Source organism: Odontomachus brunneus, unplaced genomic scaffold (genome assembly GCF_010583005.1).
Source record: "Odontomachus brunneus isolate Ranch 3 - 2012 unplaced genomic scaffold, Obru_v1 Obru_scaffold_102, whole genome shotgun sequence".
NCBI lineage: Eukaryota > Metazoa > Arthropoda > Insecta > Hymenoptera > Formicidae > Odontomachus > Odontomachus brunneus.
The window spans coordinates 648227-669435 of NW_022639552.1; the positions used below are offsets into that span (position 1 = coordinate 648227).

Consider the following 21209-nt stretch of genomic DNA (forward strand, 5'->3'; position numbering starts at 1 on the left):
GCGTTCAAGTTACTTGTTTCAAGTATTTCACAAGTTTATATATCCGCAAATCTATCACAAGTTCGTCATAAACATCAAATTTATTCAAAATATATTCTGAAGCAAATTTAACACTTCTATCATATTAATATGGACAAATCAAAACTTTGGACTGAAGTTACCAGAGTTCTGTTCAAAACAGAAAAATTTAAGAAAATTTTTGATTAACCTGAACAGAATTCTGGTAACTTCACACAATTATTGGAATTTTCTTTTTGTTTATATAACACGACAGAAATTTGATTAATCCAACAAAATTTTTCTTCCATGTAGAATCGAACCAGCCTTGTAAAGAGACTAAATTCGTATTTCAAGTACACGATAAACTTTTCTAAAATTTGTGATGAGTATATTTTAAAACTGCCATCGAGCAGATATTCTTTGTCGAAGATAATCTTCTCAAAGGAAGAAAAATCAAGAAAGAATAAATAAAGAATAAATAAATAAAGAAATCGCTTTCCTTGGCGGCAGAATGACATTTTTCTGTGTGTGTGCCCGCGTTTCTCGCAGATGACAATTTCGCGTGACTCTCTCACTCATCATCGAGATCTCGCTGTTCCATTTCGCGCGGCGGGCTGAAGGAATTTATAAATTCACGTTGTTAGAGATATTAAAACGACGAGGTATTTAAAAGCCACGGCGATCTTCCACGGCGGAGCCGCGATACTCTCGCTTCGCACGACACACGCGAAGAAAGGGGGATGAGTTTCGCGATGGTAGGGAGACGAAGTTTCGTTCGGCCGGAGGAGAAGTGGGTCGTTTCTCAACGGACCATAGTGACTCGGCGTGAGCGTGGTCTATGCACTCCTTCGTTGTACTCAGGTGAGTACGGGCCGCGGTAGTTCTTTCACGATCACACGTTCCCGATCGAGCAGCGAGTTCGGCGTTACCTCAGTGCGGCGGCGGCGGGAGAAAGATATCGGAGTGTCGAATTCGCGGGGGACCAGGATCGCAATTGAAATTGCGGGTTAGCGACGGCGACCTGAAGGACGCGGTTAGCCGGGTCGGGAGTTTGGCAAGTCCGACAAGTCCGCCGGGGAGTGAAGTGAAGTGTCAGAGCGAATTCCTTCCGAAACATCAGAGAGTGATTCTGTCCGCCTTGTTTTGCCCCGTTGGGGGACTCAAGAATCCGCCGAGAGCGCCCGTGGCGCTGGAAAGTGGTGAAAATTCAACCGAAACCTCTGGTCGCGCATGATCGAGCTTTTCTCTCGGTCCTCACCTTGTCCCCACAGAGACGTTTCTAACCCAGAATCTCCGTATTGCCCGACCGAGCGTGCCAGACTCTCTAAACGTGCCGTTATCGAGCGTTGTTGCTGAACGCTTTCATCCACGCCGATTTCGTTGTCATTGTCCCTCGCAGCGGATGATTTCTGATCAGCTGGCATGATCGAAACGACCGATTTACGGGAGAGATTTGGCAAATTTCACGGAGAACTCACGGACAATACTGATTGCGCGAGAGCAGCCTTGCCTGGACGTGAAAAGGAGAGACGTATGGGTGCCGATCGATAAGGAGTTGATAAAGCTGCCGGATACATTTCCAAGGCAACCTACTCGCCGTTCGAGCGGGATATCAGTCGCGGCAACATGGCAGCGTGTGCCGACGCGTTCTGAAGCGATTGTAAGACCCGTTCTGGCAACAAGAGCTCTACGGATCGCGAGCGACAATGGGCGACATCCGGGTGCTGGACCCGCGTATGGATCCGCGCTTCGACCTGAAGCAACACCGACCTTGGCCACCGATGTACAGGAACCACCCGAACGGCAGAGCGCCGTCCTATTGTTACCGGCCGATGCCCTTGGACACCTTGGCGCAATGGATCACCCCCCACATACCCGACTACAATTACATGCCCGCGCGGATCGCTTCCAATCTGAACAAATCGCGGGACTATTACTACCTCGCTCCGCTCTACAGAAACGCCATGCCGCCGCCGCCGCCGCCACCGCAGCCACTGCCGCCGGCGTTGCAAGTGTCGCCGGTGGCGTTGCCGCCCGGCATGATGATGATGGAGCGGCCCAGAGGCCGCGCCAAGAGCTCCGGCGGCCTCACCAGGAGCAGCATGCCGCCGTGCACGTGCGCCATCGGCCGCACCAGGTCTTTGGAGGACGTGAGGAGCGAGGTGAGCGAGTGGGACGATTATCACGACGAGAACGGCAATCACCTGCAGAGGAGCAGTCCGAAGGGCGTGGGCGCGTGCCGGCAGACCCGCAGGTCCATGGAGAACCTGTTGGACGTTGACGCGGAGGAGCGCGCGCTCAACACCTTCGAGAGGGCCGCCAAGGTCTGCCGCAGGTCCGAGGAGAGGAGGAGCGACAAGCACGGCAGACGACGCGGTAGCTATATGGTGTGTGTTGAGCTTTTTCTCAAGTCGGCTAGGTTCGTTCGTTCGTTCGTTCTTTCAATTCTGTGATGCGTTCTGACCAGAGTTGTAAAACTATACACTGAATTTTTCTCGTTTTAATTGACTGAAATAATCGGCGAGTCAACAGTCAACATTAATCGATCGTCATATGTGTAATCACAAATAATTTAATCGAATGATGGAGTTAGTAATCAAACTTCGATTTCATTGATTATACGCTGATTAATAATCAATTTCATCATTTGATTAAATTATTCATGATTGCGTACATGACAATTCTGATTGTCGATCATCAAGGGAAAGAGATATCTTTCGGACAATTTTATAAATATGTTCAAAGAATCTCAAATGTCTTTCGTCCATACTTATCTTTATTCAGAAATAGCATGCAACTTTCGTCAGCATGTCATTCTTCGCTTTTAACATAAATTTGACATGGCCGGCAAGGTACAGCGAGCCTTAAGAAATTACGAACATTTCGTTGAAAGAATCAGAGCAGTTAGTTCGCCGCAGGCAGTTTTACGTCTTTCGCAGTTGAGAGATGCAGGAGATAGAGGCGGTTTATCACATTTTACAGGATATATGCGCGAGGGATTAGTGCTAGTGCGTAAAGCGCAATTTCTCAGCGGCTGCGCTTTGATCGTGAGAAGATTTTACTTACGCGCTCAAACCGAACAGAGATCTTGTACGTGCAAGATCGTCTTGATATATTTTTTTATTACATTTATTATACCTTGCAATAAAGCTATTTTGCAGTTTGATAAACCACTTTTAGACGTTGCGTTGAACTCTTTCATAAGTAGATGATCGATCTGGCGGTTTCGCTATTTTTTTAATGTCTGCAGATAATACTTTGTTACTTGAGGCTTGGCCGAATATATGTGTAAGCGATGTTATACTACGTGTCCCAAACCTCGTGTATATGTAGATTAGTTCACATTAAATACAAGTTTCCTCTATCATGTTGCAAACAACCACGTAAAACTTTGAATTGTTAATTAAGGAAGATTGGCGAATGATGACGCACAGATGAGCCGTGACAGCGGCGCCTGATCGTGACTTTGTAGGTTAAGTCGAACTGAACAAAAAGTTCTCTGCCATTTTATACATAGCTGTATAGATTTTTAGTTATTAATTAAATAATATTCGCGATCATCCGCCAATCTTTTTTAATTAATAACTCAAGAATCTATTTGGTTATTTGTAAAATAGACTTTTTTGTTCAGTTTGACCTGATCTACAAGCACACAAGTAGTTGTAGCTTAGAGGTGCGTAACTATTATATTTGCTTCATATTTCTCGGCTATAAAATCCTACAATAATTTTATAGTAATTTTTACTGTAAAATTCTTCCTATAATAAAAATTCTTATTCCTTTTTTATTTGGTATTCAAAATTTTTATTTTTTAATACTATAATACAATTCTTCCTATAACAGTTAAAAATGTGGTTGTTTTGCAAAATTGTAGATGAATTTTGTTTGACCTAATCCACATGTGCACGAAGTATGGGACACTTCACATCAGACACCATTATTCATCACACGTGTGTTATGCATTGCAGTTGATAATCTAAAATAGTAATCATTGTACTCTGCATTTACGTCATATTCCAAGTCACCGAGCGGTAGACCATTCGTTCCCGGCACATGACTTTTTGCGCGGGTTATCGCGGTCACATCTCTTCAATTAATATGTTGAACTATGTGACCAATGTGCACTCTCACGCGCACATATGAGCGGCTAGAAAACCACTTTCAGACGAGATTTACAGATCAGTGACTTCGTTAATCTGGTTTGGTGACTGGCTCTCGCCGCGTTGCACAATTCGCCGCTCGCGCTCTTATTAGTTCCGGAAACACGTCGCTTCACGTCGCTTCTCGTCGCGCGGCGCTCTGCAAAACCGCACACATACTAAATTACCTAGATCTCTGCCGGCGTATAATGACCGAATTATAAAAGCCGCGTGGTTACAAAACGCTCGTTTCGAGGAGAAACCGTCCGCGCCGTGGCCTGTCCCGGCGCAATTATACAATCCGGAACTTGGCGCCTCGATTGGCGCCGCGTGGGGATAATCGCTTTTCCGCGTGACCGTCGCGATTCGGAAATGTCGGTCGAAGAAAGTATTCTGCGAAGAATTCGGTTTGCTCACTCCTGCGGAGCGGAGGCGAGCAAATCGGTTGTCGTTCCGAGACGTCTTCGTTCTTCCGCGCTTCGAATGCTTTTCGCGAGTATATTTATTAAATTCTATAGAATCGCGAAATAGAAAAGAAGCTATCAATAATAATAATATTTATTAATTAAAGAACTCTTTAACGAATAGTAACGAAGACGGGCAGATTGAACAATATAATATTATAATACGTACTTTAAAAAGAAAAAAAGAAGAACTAATAAATGAATAATAATTATAATGTGATTTCAAATTGAAAAATTCAGAACACAATTGTTTTGAAAGATGGGAGAGTAAAATTGAACAGTTTGGCGAATTGAGTTTCAAGGCGATAAGAGATAAAAGCACAGATGTATTGTGAGAAAAGATACTTGAAAATTTATTTGTGAGTTTATATAAAGTTTGTTCAGAAATGAACTTTATATCCTACAAATAAATATTTTTTCTCAATGCAACGAAATAAGACTGATGTCGTTTCATAGTGAACCATGCTTGGTCTTAGTAAAAAGATTTGATCTCAGACAACCATCAATTCCTCTCTAACGTCGAGAGAAACTCACGACGCGATCGGAGTGCGAGACAAGAAGTCTTGGCTAAACGAGGGCACCCACTAATTTTTCGATACTGCTGTATAGTTTATCGTGTTTGCGACTTTCACAAATTCGTGCACTCTGATTAACATTAATCAGGTTAATTAACTGAATCGATATCCGGTTCTGTTGCATAATCTACGAAATTTTAGAAACAAGACGTGTCTTACGACTTTTTTTACGCATAAACTTTTACGCATAGCTGCGAATCTTACGCGAGTCTTTCGTTTTTTCTCTTTCGTTCACTTCCTTAGCATTTTTACAAACGAACTCTGATATGTATACTTCGGGGACAACCTTTCCTTTTTTCCTCGCTGATATCCTGTTTTACCGGCGACGTGATCCGGTCCATATTTCTTTTCCTATTAGCCATGCATCTTTAATGAGCAGTAATTTCGACTAACCCGGGTAGAAAGTGTTCCCGATGGGGTATTGGGTTAATCAACCGTTACGCCTTTATTAAGAAAGTTAATTCGACGCCGCCAGTAATCGCTAATCAACGCGAGTCGTCTCCCGACTTTTTTATTCCTCCACGCTCCACGGAGTCCGATTTCCTCGCTGATGATCGCGATTATACTTCATTATTATTTCTCATGATCGACGATCGCGATCGCGATCCTCCGTCGCGCGCGGCGCGATCTGGCACGTAACGTCTCGCGTTCGCAGCCGAGTCGAGGTGTCGTTAACCAGCTGCCGGTCGTTATATTGTCACATTGTTAGAGTCCGCGTTCTCGCTAATTAGACACACATACGTGTTGGCGAATGCTGCTCGACAGATCGACGGGCCGAAAGCGAGGGAGTTGTGCATCACGGCGTTATCGGTAGATCTTAATTATTGCTGTCAATTCCCGTGCAATCGAATATCCAGTTATTTACTTTCGAGTCATTCTGCGCATGAAAGTTTTTTTAAAGTAAGGTCGCCAATAAAAAAGCTGGATATCTTAAGAAATCTAGTTCTCAGTAGAATGAAATGTCAAAATATCAAACAGGTGCGGATAATTTATCATTTGTTTCATTAAATTCTCGTGTAAGGAGATAAAGAATTTGGTTGGATTGACCATACGGAAAAAAAATATTGGATTGAAATTAATATGCTCAAATAAACAATCACTGTTTTATGTATATAAGCAACAATATATAATTTTATCAGAAAAATTTCGCAGAGTTTTGGGTTTCAACAATGTTATAATTTTATTTTAATATTAGTCTCTCTCTCTCTCTCTCTCTCTCTCTCTCTCTCTCTCTCTCTCACGAGAAGCGAATATATCAATTACAATATGATTATTTTCGTGATAATGATATCTTTTTAACATTTAGTTGATTGAAAATTATGAATTAAATAATAAAGATAGATTTTCTCCGTTTTGAATCACATAAAATCTATTCTTGCAATAAACTTATTTCTGTTTGACGCTATGTAATCTCATTTGAAGATTAATATGCTAACAATAAATATATTTTCCAAACAAGATTTTTTTTTTCTGTGCGATTTCCGGTGAAATATGAATGATTCGGCAATTCTAGTTGAAGTTAGCAGAATTCTAAATTACTAAGAAAGTAGAATGTCTATTAAATAGAAAATAAAGGAAATCTTTCTCCGACGCCTGATAAATATCGTTCAAAAAATTATGCTTAAATATTGCTCGCGTTTATTCGTAAAAATTATTAATGCTTCAAAATTGGATAATTTCGTTTTCCATTTTATTCGACAAATGCGATAAACCTTTTGCAACAATATAAATTTGGGATCTGGCGAGATATTCACTTTCTCTCAATTTGACCTTAATAGTTTTATACATACTTAATGAGAGGAATATACTTATGAAGAGAAAATCATGTATTTCCATAAAAAAAATTATTTTATTCCGTATTATACCAACAGTGCTGGTCTCAATTGGCCGTAGTTGTGCAGGAACGATCCAACTCACATGAAGTACATTTCAAGAAAAATGAAGATAAAAATTTGATGCACGATTCAAAAAGTATAGATAGCATTGAGGTTCTTCGCGATCGTTCAAGAAGTCCAGCATGATCAGTTTTTTTTCTCTTCAAGGCTATTTATTGACAAGCTGCACCCTTAAAAAATGGATAAAAAAACATAACTAATAGAAAGTGGCGCAACTAGTAGAAGGTAAAAACTGTGTTTTAATTAATCTCAGACGCCCATGAGGCTTGAATCTTTTCGTTTTGCGTAGGAAGACGATCCATTATTGGTGAGACAAAAACTCGTAAATCATAATCATTTTACGGGTTGGATCGTTCTTGCATGACTACGGCCAATTACGAGCTCCGCTTCGACCGATATATCGACCGATATATCGACCGGCCTGTGCTGCTGTTGTTTTTTGATTACTGTTATCCTAAGTCGGCCTGCGACTTCCTGCTTCTTTCGACGGCGCGTTATTGCGAAAACAATCGTTGAGGAAATCGCACTGATTGCCGGACCTGCCGTCGTCGTGGCAAATGATCGGCGCGCGATGCAATCATCGCCGGTTGTTCCCTCAGTGAAAGCGAAGTATTCTTCGGGTTGCGCAATTAATTGGTGTGACGTTGGGCGCATTAAAAAAGAACGACGGGGCGGTTTTGTTCCCGGTGAGTGGACGGTCGCGTGTCGAAAGTATAAACAACACAGCGTAATTCCCCAGTTCCGGCCGGGGATCCCGCCATTAACGCCGAATTGAGCCGCGGTTTGCGCCGGCGCGCTCGCACGACCGCTTAATTACGATCACTTCATCGTAATTGCGCGTTTCTCATGCACGCCGTAGAAAGTCACGAAGGGCTTCCTCACCGTCTCCACCGTCATGGCTGAGCCGCGGTCGTAAGAAAATTGATGCGCCGTCGCTCGTAATTCAAGATGAGACATTGGTTGAGCTCGAGCGAGTCGGTGCTTACTTTCGACCGGGATAAAAATGGTGCCTTTAATAACACAGCCGAGTAATGGCAGTCGTATTAATAACCGGACTGGCGATGTCATAGCGGCGAAAAGGACACGCAGGAGGATTACTTCAGGAGGATTAGTCACCTTCCATCCACTCCTTACGCTGCAGGTATCATCGTTTGAACTATTACGTCAACGAGTAGCCGTCGCGACTTTAAATGCCTCTGGTCTTTTGGGAAAAAAATCGCGCTGGATATGTCAGGCCGAATTGCGATCGTATCTCGTTCGCGACTGCGACTCGTTAGTCGCCAAGTGACCTTTGAAATGCCATAAGAGAATTCTGGGACTGTCTCGCGTTCCGTTATCGAAATTCAATCGATTTCTAACACACGCGACTTTTTTTTTTCCAATCCAATCAAAGGAAAAAGACGCGTTGTGCTGAAACTCGAGACACCTACATTTCTCAAAGGTGAATTCGCTGCGATTACTTAGGGAGTTTATTTCAATCAAAATGCTCAAATTATAGTAAACAACATTTTTATGCATAGCAAACCTTTTGTCTTCACTTTGGCGTACTCTCGAAAGGAAAAGACACGTTCAAGACGGAACTCGATCTACTTGGATTTCTCGAAGATGCGCATTACGAGTTCGCAATTTAAGCGTACTTAAAATTCCTCTCTATCTAACAATATTACCGATGCAACGTTGTTATCGTTGTGATGCCGGCGATACATAATTCACTTCCTCGTTCGCCCGGCATATCTGAATAAATTTCCCGGCAATTTGCTCTCTCGTTAATATGAAAGAGAAATGATTTCCTAATAACTTAATATTTCGCATCCTGCGCATCCTAATGTAGAAATCTTACATCAGAGGGCTATAAGAATAATTACATTAATTGAACACAACGCACCGGTCTTACTGGAGTTCTAATAAGTCTGTATTAATCATACATAAGCGGGTTTTCTCCCTCCCTCTTTCTCTTTTTTCTTTTTTTTTTTTTTTAAGTAACACGCGCCGCATGGTACGAGCGCGCGTTCTCTCCTTCCGGTCGCGCGACCAGAGTCTGCAATTTCACGCGAGGATTTCGCGCTGAAGTAATGTGGTGAAATTCGCAAACGAGCTCGCGCACGGGCGACCCTTAAGCTCACGCAGCTTCGATTTCTGCCCGAACTGGCCAACGGCGCGGCGAAAAAAGTGTGTCGCAACCCAGATACAGAAAACAACCGGTTTCACCGGGTTTTGTTGCGATCTAACAACGTCCTCCGAACAATCCTCCGGGGATATACGGATTCAACGAGCATCCGCCCGTGCCCAATGATGCGTTATTAATCATCATTAATCATCTCCTCGAGCTTATGAGCTCGTATCAGATCGATCCGTAAATTCGTGCGGATTCCTCAACAAAATTGAAGTGCATTTCATTCTTGTTGAAAGGACAGTTTTAATCAGTAATATATAAAATGTGCCATTCCGTCCGACGATTTTTTGCCATCTTTCATGCAATCTCACAATTCCCCTCTCGCACAAAACTCTTGTGCTTTCCCGACGATGAAACGTTCCAAGTGATTTTTCACGCTTCTTCCAAGGTAGCGAAGTTTATATCGTCAAGGGAGTTCTGTAATGAGCGAAACAAAGGGATAATCGGAGGAGGCAATGTCGGGAATGAATATGAGTAAGTGAGCCAAGCTCTAACAATTTTCACGGAAGTAGAAGAGCATAATGCACCGGGAAAACTCATTAGGAGAAACCGAGGCTGGTTGGAGTAAATTGGCAAGATCGGTTATTTCTAGTATTTTCTAACATGTTACAGAATTAAGCAAGCAAGATTTTTAAACATGTTAGAGATGACTTTGAAATACCTGCTTGCTTGATTCTGAAATCTTCTAAGAAACAGTAGAAATTATCGATTTTATCAACTTACTCGGTGGCCAAATAGCTTTGGTCAAGGCTGTTGCCTTCCACTTTCAAGTCGTAACAAAAACAACTGTACTCCTTTAAATGCCATCGCTTGTATCAAGAAATACGCTCTGAAGTGTCAGCTATTAGAGCATTAGAGCATAGATAGCTACACTGAAAGAAATTATTCGAAAAGAAATTAACAAACAGATATTTCCGAGCAAAATAGCGATGAATTTTTGTATCCGATCAGGAAACATCCGATGAGAAATATCGGTTTTTTATTTTTTAATCGATTTATTTGATGAAATATCATTATGATCGGAAGTATTCGATTAAATTTCATCGGATATTCTAACTGGATATAAAAAATCATCGGTATTTTGATCGGAAGTATCCGTTTGTTAATTTTTTATCGGATAATTTCTCTCAGTGTAATTGTATGGAATTATCTTCTTAACGCTAACATGCGAATGCCAGCACCAAAATCCGCACGAACTTATGGATCAAGCTAATACTATCGCCTTGCGTCTCGCTCTTATGAGCGTCTTCTGGCGGTTTGTCCGAAATAAAGAACATTCCTCGATAAATCTGGACCGACCGGTTTCTCAGAGAAGAGTGAAAATTTCAATTCGATCACGCGCGCGCGTCTGATCGGCGATTCGCCAAATGGAAATCGCTTAATCTCGATGGACGGCGTTAAATGAACCGTTACGGTTTCGCACGGGGACGCGGCTCCGTGTCTGGTGGCTCTCGCATCTAGGACGAGTCAAGTCATAATTGATACCCTCGCAGGTGCGCGAATTTACGAGCTCGTCGCGCATCTTTTCCGCTGAACGACGCGGCGACGGAGGAAAGTAAAACGCCGAAGCTCCGACAATCGGGTCAAGGCTCCTTTATTAGTTGTTTTTCATCGCGCCACGCGTCGTTGGACCCGTCTCGGCAATCTTCGATCGAAGACGCGTGTCCGAAGGCCTCCTGGGCATCCGGCGGATCCTCCGCGGACCCACCCTTTCCCTCGCGAGGTGAGGAGAGCACGGACGCAACCGTTTATCGGGGAATTAAGGCCGCGGATATCAAGTATATTATCTACCCTCCGGCACAGACGCGCCGACTGTTTCGTTCCGGTGATTTCTGTATTTTACACGGTGATCTGGCATACTGTCAATGAGGTCGAACATGTCAATGAGTCCGGGTCTTTGCGTATTAGCACAGAAAATCGCTGAACCATTGCACACGTTAAGTATATTGTACGTTTAATAATATAATATGATATTCTTGATAAATTAATAACAAGAAATATATGTGTGTGTATACATGTTATGCGATACATAACTTCATATGATAATATGGAATAACATGTAAACTATTTTCAAAACTACACGAAAGAAAATACTTGGTTGGATCAAACAATTTCTGAAAAAAGAACCAGAAAATTCCGGTTGATAATCTTGTTAACTTCATCCAATTCTGGTAATTTCAAGCGGAATTTCTGGCTCGTTCACATTTCACCAGAAATTTAGTTAATCCGACCAAACTTTTTTCCCCGCGTGATTTATATATTATCCTATATTTTATATTGCCATATTCCTGAGAGAAAAAATATTTAATATAATAGTAAATATTTGTGTGTATTCGGCGAGTATTATACATAATAACATATTTATTTATACTAATATAAAATATTTTTCAAATAAAGAAAAATACATTTTTTTTTTAATCTTGGGAGAAAATCTCAGCTTTTCATGAAAACAATTGTTTATTCTATTTAAATAGAAGAATTTAGATAAGCAAATATATGTTATTAATATCTACATCAAATAAATATTTACTGTTTTTCTCGGCGATATTATATTAGACAATATTAAGGCTTCTGGATACTCGCATCGTCTATCTCTTTTCAATGACGTCAGAAGCGAGGAAACGCATGCTAAAAATTCTTGCGAGATAAAAAGATATAAAATGACACAATCGATTAAGCACACCTCTGAAATATTCCGAACATTTTCTTTTTGCTCTAACAATCAATAAATAACCATAAAATTAACGTGACATGCAACCTTCTTTTTTAAATGAATTTTCTTACTGTTCTGTCATATTAATTTTACGATTATTTATTGATTGTTAAAACAAGAGTACAAAATATTTTAGAGGTGTGCTTAATCGATCGTAAATGTCATTTTGCGGATATATCTTTTTGTCTCGATATATTTCGCGAGAATTTAGCATACATTTTCTCGCTTCTGACCAGGAGCTTCTGACCAGGAGTTTTAAATCGCTGACATAATGTATGGAGGAAATATTTTATTGTTATTATATTGCTGGGAATTCTGATATCGTCGAAATCGTTACTCCTTGATGGGGCAGTAGACCGATTCTGTAAATTTTAACGACAGTGCGTCGTTATCGTCGTCGCTCGTAAAGTCAGAGAATCGGCCTACAGACGAAGATCTCGTTTATCGACGTTATTCTCGATATTACAACGGTCGTTTCGATCGAACGCGAAACAGCGCGCGCGATGCTCGAGACTGCATTTGCGTCATCTCTCTGTGCCGCTTTCGTATGGGAGTATTTATTCATGCGCTATGATGTTTCTGTACCTCTATCACTGGTAGCAGACGCTTTCGCAAGGCTTGACGAGCTATTAAGACCGAGCCCGATCTAACGATGGCCGACGGGTTGATTGACCGATCGGCAAAACTAGGCTTCGGCCGTGTGCCTCTTCTCTTTCTCTTACCTGTCCTGCCGGCGCACTTCGTCCGCTCGTCCTGACAGACTTACGACCGAGTCGTTTCCGGTTCGTTAAGCCGTCCGGAAGCGATCGCCGCTCGGGCGATGGCGGCATTTTCGCGGGATCGGGCATCTCTCGCGGGGATCGGCGCGATCGATTCTCTCCTCGCGGCCTGGTTCTCACTCGTAAACCACGCCGCCTGCTCGAAGAAAGAGCAGCTTCGCTCGATTATCCCGCGTTTCCCTTTTTACGACGCGCTAATGACGAGACGACGATGGAGCACGGCTGAGTAGGACCGAAGGGTGAGTCGGACTATAACGGATTATGGAGAAAGTATAACGATCGGACGTATAAGAATAAGAGCGCTTCCTCGGGAGAGCGTTCGCGCAGCGCGTCGCAGTGAAAGGAAACGATTTGGCGAGATCGCGACTGAAAATCTGCACTGGGAAAGAAGTGTTCAGCACTCGTACCTAGAGGAGCACGTAGGGAAATAATTACTACAAATTAACTAATTAATTAATATTGATGATAACAATTTTATATGCATGTTATACTGAAAATGTTACTTTTATATGTGAAACCAAAATATTTGGTGCATACGATTTGGTAGGTATTGCCATGTTTTTTATTTGTGTCGAGCATAATATATCAAGGAGCAAACGAAACATACAAGCGGCAGTGAAATTTTTTACACTCAGAAAAAGTTATACTTAAAAATTTATTTGTAGAATGTAAACTTTATTCACAGAAATAAATTTTGTTTTTCAAAAATAAACTTTATATCCTATAAATAAATTTTCATATATTATTTTTTATTATAGTTATATACTATATATACTACTTATTATATACTATATATACTACTTATTTAATTACCAAACATTTGGTTGATCCCGCTAACTAAATTTTTATTTTGACGACAAAATCCATTTTTCAATATACTACTACCATTTTTATGTTAAAAGTATCGAAAAATATGAGCCAGAAACAACTATACTTTTAGTCAGATGAACTATATCTTTCTATATTTTTTCTCCCATTGCATTCCGCTTCACGCCCTATGACTCCATTCGCTCATTGTTGAATCACCGACTCACCGAGATTGTACAGTTAAAAGAATGTTTTCTAGGCGAAAGAAATGAATCATATGTAATGACTATTGGTATGATTACTCATGTTGGAGTGGACTAGAGAACAGCTGGTATTTCGAACGTCGTTTCTGACGCAATTTCTTCGCATTGTACTTTCCCGTCTATATATCACTTCTCTCGGTGACAGGTAGATCTTGCAGAGAAATATGTTCGTCCACAAATATTAATGGAATATTAAAAATACATAAGTATCAGTAAAAGTATTGAAAGTATTGAAAGTGTACTTATATAAAAATACTCTAGCAATTATTAAAGCAGAGTACTTGACAACTTTGAAAACGAATAGGATATTAGGATTAAAAAATTGAGTACAAAGTAGTGTAGTTGAGCATTGGTCGATTGAAATTTTCTTCAACTAAAAAAAAATAATCGGCAAATCAGTAACGAAAATTAATCAATCGTTATATATAAAATCATAAATAATTGCATCGATTGATGAAATTAATTATTATCATTATCATTAGTGTATAATCACAGATTTTGATCAGTAATTAATTTGAGTCGATGCAATTACTTGTGACTTTATATGTGTCGATTGATTAATTTTCATTATTGTTTTGCCGATTATTTTGTCCAAGGCAATCGATTAATGCCCGACATTGACGCAAAGAACGATCTTAACTTGGTTGATATTTCTTAGAAAAGAAGTGACACGAATATTTCTGAATAAAAGCGATCGTTTTCGTCCCGTATCAAAGTTATATCAGCGAGATTCGCAACTGCAAGCCATTTTTCCATCTACTCTCGATTCTTTGTTATTGTGGCTTCGTTCTCGTTATCCGAAGATCTGACACGCGAAGCGTGCATGAACTCGACGATTGGATATAATTGTACACGCGTAAGCCACTCGAGTTGGCAAGCAAGAGCGGCGGCAACAGTCGCGATCGTCGAGGGGGAGCTCTGCACCGTTAGGCGTACACCGGCGTGAAAATGCACGCGAGCGCTCATAATTCCGCTCGTGCTGCACGGCTCGTCAAGAAGCGAACAACGGGCAGGAGAGGCGCGCATTTGCTTTGCTAATTTATCCATCAAGATAGTCCGTCGCCCGCCGATCTCAGGCTGAAAGTAAAAGCGTGGCGAAGCAGCGCGCCGCGTCGTTGCGCAAACGCGGATCGCGAAACGATTCCGGGCTCGTGCTTTCGAAGAAAAGAAGATGAAAAAGGAGCAAAGGCGCTTCTCACGGCAAGAAGCATCGCGAGCTTTTTCCGCCGACGCGTAACTGCGCGTTCGAGGGCGAGCGTGCTGTAGTAGACAGCATACTGGTCCACTTGTACCGAAAGTCCCGGGTTCGGACAGAACTGGACATTTTTTTGGTGTCTCGTTGGAGCGTCATAGATCAATTATTATTTTTTTTTTGCACCCTCTGGTGGGCAAACTAAGGTCTATATAGAAAAAATGAATATTATCACGTTTTTCTCATAAAAAACTGAAGGGAATATGATAGATGTGGGTCAAAATTGCTCTGGTCATGTCGGTATTGCTCATTGTCAGTTTTACGCGTCAGCCGTTTCTCCGACGGAGAGCAATACGAACCGACGAAGAACTGACATCTTCTGCATCCACTTGGCGCGATAATAACCTCGGAGAAGGTGAAACTAACGTTTATTCGATCTACGAGCTCTCACGGCGATTATTATTTACACGGACATTGGAATTAACAAATTGCCGGCACGGAGCGAGCGAACGACCAGTTAGAAACCTATCCTGAGTTCTCGGACTTTCTAGCTCCTCGAAATTTTTCGCTCCTCCTGCGGCTCGCTGCGCGCAACATGCGAACTGGCTCGGCGAGTTTCGGAGTATAACAAATTGTCTCATGAGAAAACGCAGAGCGCACATCCTCCCGCCTCCCCCCCTCCCCGCGTACGGGGAGGGAAAGTGAAATTGTGCGATACATAAAACACGCGCACCGTATAAAGCGTATCGATCAATTTGAAACGTCCAACGGCGGCGGAGAGGAGCGAAGGAAAGCGTGCGTTCGGTATAGAGAGCCCCATCGAGAAGACTGATATAATTAATACCTTATTCGTCGATCCTCCGAGTAAAAAGGTGGTTGCACACGGTGGCCACGACCCACTTGACGCTGCAAATGCTTCGAAATATAAACCAATCGTTCTTTACGCACCCCAAAGCGTTTGCAGCTGCAAATAAATCCTATCCGATATCATTATTCTTATAATTTCACCTCGGTCGTTTTCTTCGGATTACACTCTTTTTTTGCAATTAACGCGTGTAAATGGCATCCCCTCACGATATTATCGGCATACTTGCGATTCATAAACAGATAGATAGCAAAGATACAACGTATGAGCGTTGAATAAAACGCTCGTTGTTTTACTTATTATTTTTACGTCACGTTCATCTCACTGTGACGTTTCCGTATTCCCCGCGGCAGACACGAAGGAGCAGACTTCATGTCGATACAACCGAACTTTTCTCTCCGTGCACGTAGACGTGACTTTGAAGGGTGCACTGAACAAAGGATTTTATCGTCAAGGCGAAAATTTGATACGCCGAATCGTAACTTAGTTAAAATGGGATCGAGCAAATGTTTGGTAACTACAAGCAGAAATGTTAATTGCCGCTATGTGCGTTTTGTTTTTGCAGTCACATATGTACTTGACACAAGTAAAAAACATGATAGTGCCAACCAAAATGTATGTGCCGAATATTTTAGGTCCAAATGCGAAAATAACCTATTCAACGTATGTGCACGCACGTTCGTAACGGCTGCGATCACGCAGATTGCCTCTTAATCGGCTCGTTCTGCCGCGCTACGACGAGCGTATTATTAGTTGCACGATGCTCGCTCGCTCACTTGCGCGATCATAATTGCGTGTTAATGCCGGATCAAGTAACGAGCGTCTCGTTTGTAGCAGGAGCCGCGACCGGAACTCGACACCAGCAACGGCAGCAGCAACGGCGGCAGGCCGCGATTCGTTCCCGTCACCGCCCTCGAGGACGTGCAGGCGGTGCGCTGCGCCGAATTCCACCCCCATGGCAAGCTCTACGCCGTGGGCTCCAACTCCAAGACGCTCAGAATATGCGCCTATCCGAAGCTACACGATGTCAGGTGAGTTTACATGGCTATGCCGTAAGGCTTTCTCACTAGTGATTGACATTATGATACAGCCGCGTCTTAGTTGCGCGTACCAAGCGTGATTAATTACAACCAAGTTGAAGAGAGAATACGACCTAGTGAAGGCCGATCGCGAGTGATAGAGTACGAACATTTCAACTGTGGTGGGATAATAATATTTCGCAGTGTAATGACGCCGAATATATTTCTCGCGACATTTAAGGAGAATAAAAAAAACAATTAGGTCGTCAGAAGTGGGATCAGTTTAATATCAGTGATTAATATTAATAAGTAGAATACATACGGAAAAAGAGATTAAACACATTTCTGATAAAATATGAACAAACTAGAAATTCCGGTTGAAATTAAAACTCTGTTCGGGTTAACAAGATTTCTGGTTAACTTGAACAGAATTCTGATATTCTGGTAACATTTACTGGAATTTTTTTATTCGTTCATGTTTCATTGGAAATTGGTTAAAATTTTTTATTCTCATGTAGGTTTGACGTGTAGGTAAGGTAAATTCATCGCGTATGTTACAAATTCGGAAAAATATTCGTGCGTCATTACACTGTCAAACATTATTATCTTCCACCCAAAAAAATATAATCTTATCTTTAGCGAAAATGTCTAAATTCTAAAGGATTTTACTTTTGTACATGGCTTCAAGGGAAATTCTTCTAAAACCAAAAAGAAAATTTATTCTAAGCCTTATAATATCCTTAAAATTATTTTGTCTTTTATCTACAAGTTTTATTCGCGTATATTAGTCGCGTTTTATTAGTCTTTCGTATCATAAGAAAGCATTCTGCTTCAAGTAAACATTACTCTTGATTGAAAAGAGGAAAAGAGAATTAGAATAATATCTTAGCAGATTTCGCATTAATACATTCCACTATATTAGAAGAGGAGCCTTTTTCTGGTAAAAATTTCCGCTTAGAATATAGAATTACAGGAAGTCAACAGAAACCGCTTAGAATATAGATTACAGGAAGAACAGGAAGTCTTTCTCGGATCTTCTATCTAAAATTTTTTAAAATTCTTTCTAAAATTTTTTTAAAAAACTGACAAAAACGCTCATATTTCGTACTCGTAAAGATCACGAAAAGTATTTAGCCGAGACTGGACGTATCGAATCGATGAAATGATACCAATCATGTATCGTTGACTAATCGATTGCATTGTTCGTAGTATAAAAAAAACTTCAAATTGCCTTTCACTGAGATTAGATCACTCTATTTATCGCCTAAGCGCTTCGCGTTTATGCTTTTTCACGGTGTTTCTGCTCGGTAAAAGGTTTCCGCGGAGCAATTGCATACAGTTGTTACTCAAACACCCATTGATAATCAATTGCCGATATCAATATCGGACTTTCTACTGAATGCGCTCCGCGTATCGGCGGTGGAAGTAACGACACGATAGCGGGTGGAAGTCATTTCGCACCGGACGCTCGAGAGAAATCGCAAATTGCGACTCAGTCGGGCCGCGGAAGTAACGCGATCGTAATGCCTCCCCTCATCCAGAACCGAATATCGCAATCGGAGCTCTCGATGTCGCATGCAGGCCGGCTCGTAGGTAGCATGCGTGCGACGGATAATGGCAGCGTTCGACGCATCGCTTCGACGAATTACGTTATTCGAATCCACGCAACATCGCGGTACCGTTATTACGGTCTTATGCAAAAACCAACGAGCACGGGTCATCGAAAGACTCGGCAACGGGAACCACCGCAGCTCCTGTCGTTGAGCCGAGAGAGAAGGACAGAGGAATCGGATAATAAGTATGTATTTGCGATCTCGCGGAGAAAGAGAGAGAGAGAGAGAGAGAGAGAGAGAGAGAGAGAGAGAGAGAGAGATAATTCAAGAAAATATAATCCCGTATAGAAATTTTCTAAAATTTGTTCAGATGCGACACAAAATCTGAATAGACTGCCCAATTTTGTCCCAAAACTGGTTATCATTTGAAGCATTTTGCTTTAAATACGCTGAAAAAAAGGATTTTGTTAAAAAGGATTTTGAAATAAAAATTTAATAATCATAAAAAGACAAATTATAACCAGTTGAAAAGGGAATTCGCACGTTATTAACGACCGTGGTGAGAATCGTGGGTCGACGAAATAATTTCATGCGAATCCGCGATAAGTTTCTGCAACTCCACTCGTTGTGCAACGATAACTCCTGTCCAGCCGAGCTTGGCGTCGTTTTTATTCACGGTGGACACGTTTCGGATGCTGAGATAACGGCCGCGAATAGAATACGGCGAGGTGCGAGAGAAATCACGGTTCTCGCGGCGGAACGCGTCACGCTGTTTCAATAAGTCTGGACTTATCCACGTTATCTCGATGCGCTGATAACATCAATATAACTCCACCTCTCTCAGGATAATTAGAACAGAAACGTTGTAATCGATCAAATGATCATCCTCCCACGGCGCAACCGATATCCCTTGTCATTGCCAGTACGTTGCGAGTCATGCACAGGTTGTCCGGTAACTCACAGAGGAGCTGCGATGCACAGATAGATTAGGTCAAACTGAACAAAATATTCCTCTACCATTTTGCGAACAACCACGTAAGATTCTAAGTTATTAATCAAAAAAGATTCGCGAATGATTATGCGCCGTACGGTAGATGAGTTATGATGGCGACGTTGTATTGGGTCAAGCTGAACAAAAAAATCCTTTACCATTTTCCAAACGACCACGTACATGTTTAGTTATTAATTAAAGAAGTTTGGTGTACATTTGTGCATGATAATGCATTCATCTTTTTAAATTAATAACTAAACATTTATGTGGTTACTTGGAAAATGGTAGAGGACTTTTTTGTTCAATTTGATATAATATACAAGCATACAGCGCCATCACAGCTCATTTACCGTATGGCGCGTGATCATCCACGAATCTTCTTTGACTAATAACTTACAATTTTACGTGGTTATTCGCAAAATGGTAGAGGAATTTTTTGTTGACCAAATCTACCTGCGACTCCTCTGTGAGTTACCGGACACCCTGTATAATCCCGTGATGTATTAACTTCGATAATACATGTACGATAATATTGATACGACAGCGCGGGCGCGTGCGCCGAAAGTTTTCTCGAGATTATTATCGTATTCTGTATTGCTTCCGGGCGTGGAATTTGTGTTCGCGGTGAACAGGCTGGTGAACAGATCGGTAATAGATACTTTGTGCCGATGGATAGGCATCTTTCGGGCACCGCCCGCCAATGTGCTAACGGGCATTTAAGAAATACCTGCAACACCATTGAGAAGAAAGTGCTTGATGTTTGTGACAATAATGATACGCTACATGATCAATAATTTTGTATAATAATTACAAGCGTAATTCTTATAGCATAGTAATTATATAGGAGAAAAACATTTTTGCACTCTCTAAATTTCCATGAGAGAAACTTCACTCGAAAAGTAGAGTGAGTGCCGAGTCATTCGAGCTCTCGAGTGACTTCTCACTCATGTAGAATGATTTCTTTCATGCCGAGTCATTAAGTGAAGATTTTTATTTTAAATTGAAGAGTGAATCTTTGGTGTGTCCCAGCATCATTTCACAGAACAGAAACGTTCACATTCGTATTTGTATTAAGGACTCAAAGGTCAAAACTTGAACTCTGAGTTAAATATTAATTTTCTGAGTTAAATATTAATTTTTGCGATTTTGAGAAATGATACTTTTATTGTCGCTTTGAAGAAAATTTTATTGCGAATTTTTTATAGATTATAGTAAATGTTATTTCGGTGTTGTATGGAGAAAGTATACGGAATTGGTTCGATTGTAATCGACAATGCACCTTACTGCCGCTCGCTCTCAGGCAGTTCGCAAATTTCAGTTGGTTCTGCAAATTTGCATCTGCTAAACTAATTTTACGCAAACGTACTAGGTTAACGAGCGGCGAAGGCCTTCATGCTAAACGGAGCATCCTCGCATGTTCAACGAACACGGGGGCAGGGGAGTAGCCGGTAACAGTTCTCTTTCCATTGCCTGCTACTCCGTGCTGCACCACGTCGTTTCCGTTTACGACGCGAGAACGTGCTGCGCAACGGCCACGCAAACATTCAAAACGTCCCCCATGACTCGAGCGTGACTCTTGAATCGTGAAACTTCCGGTTCATGATCGGAGAATTCGTCGAATATCCCCGTTTTTCTCCCCGAATCTCACAAGTGCATTCAGAGAGAGGCACGGGAATTTCGAGAAAATCCGAGAACTCGATAATTTTACGCATTATGTCTCGAGAACGAAAAGAGGGAATTTTATTGCCGAAGCAATAAAATATTTATGGATTCAGTTCAAA

At 41.5% G+C, this 21209-nt stretch overlaps 1 protein-coding gene across 15 annotated transcripts in view; it reads left to right on the top strand.

Annotated features, from left to right (window-relative positions):
- The window catches only part of LOC116848938 (WD repeat-containing protein 47), a 108315-nt gene that overhangs the window by 79069 nt on the left and 8037 nt on the right, over window positions 1–21209 (top strand). For 9 of the 15 annotated variants that reach the window (XM_032825576.1, XM_032825581.1, XM_032825579.1 and 6 more), the window contains one exon: window positions 16700–16896. In XM_032825576.1, coding sequence (XP_032681467.1) covers window positions 16700–16896 — 197 coding nt within the window. Of the gene's footprint in view, window positions 1–92; window positions 2388–16699; window positions 16897–21209 lie in introns of those variants that run through there. The other 6 variants (XM_032825577.1, XM_032825582.1, XM_032825591.1 and 3 more) reach the window with 3 other exon arrangements.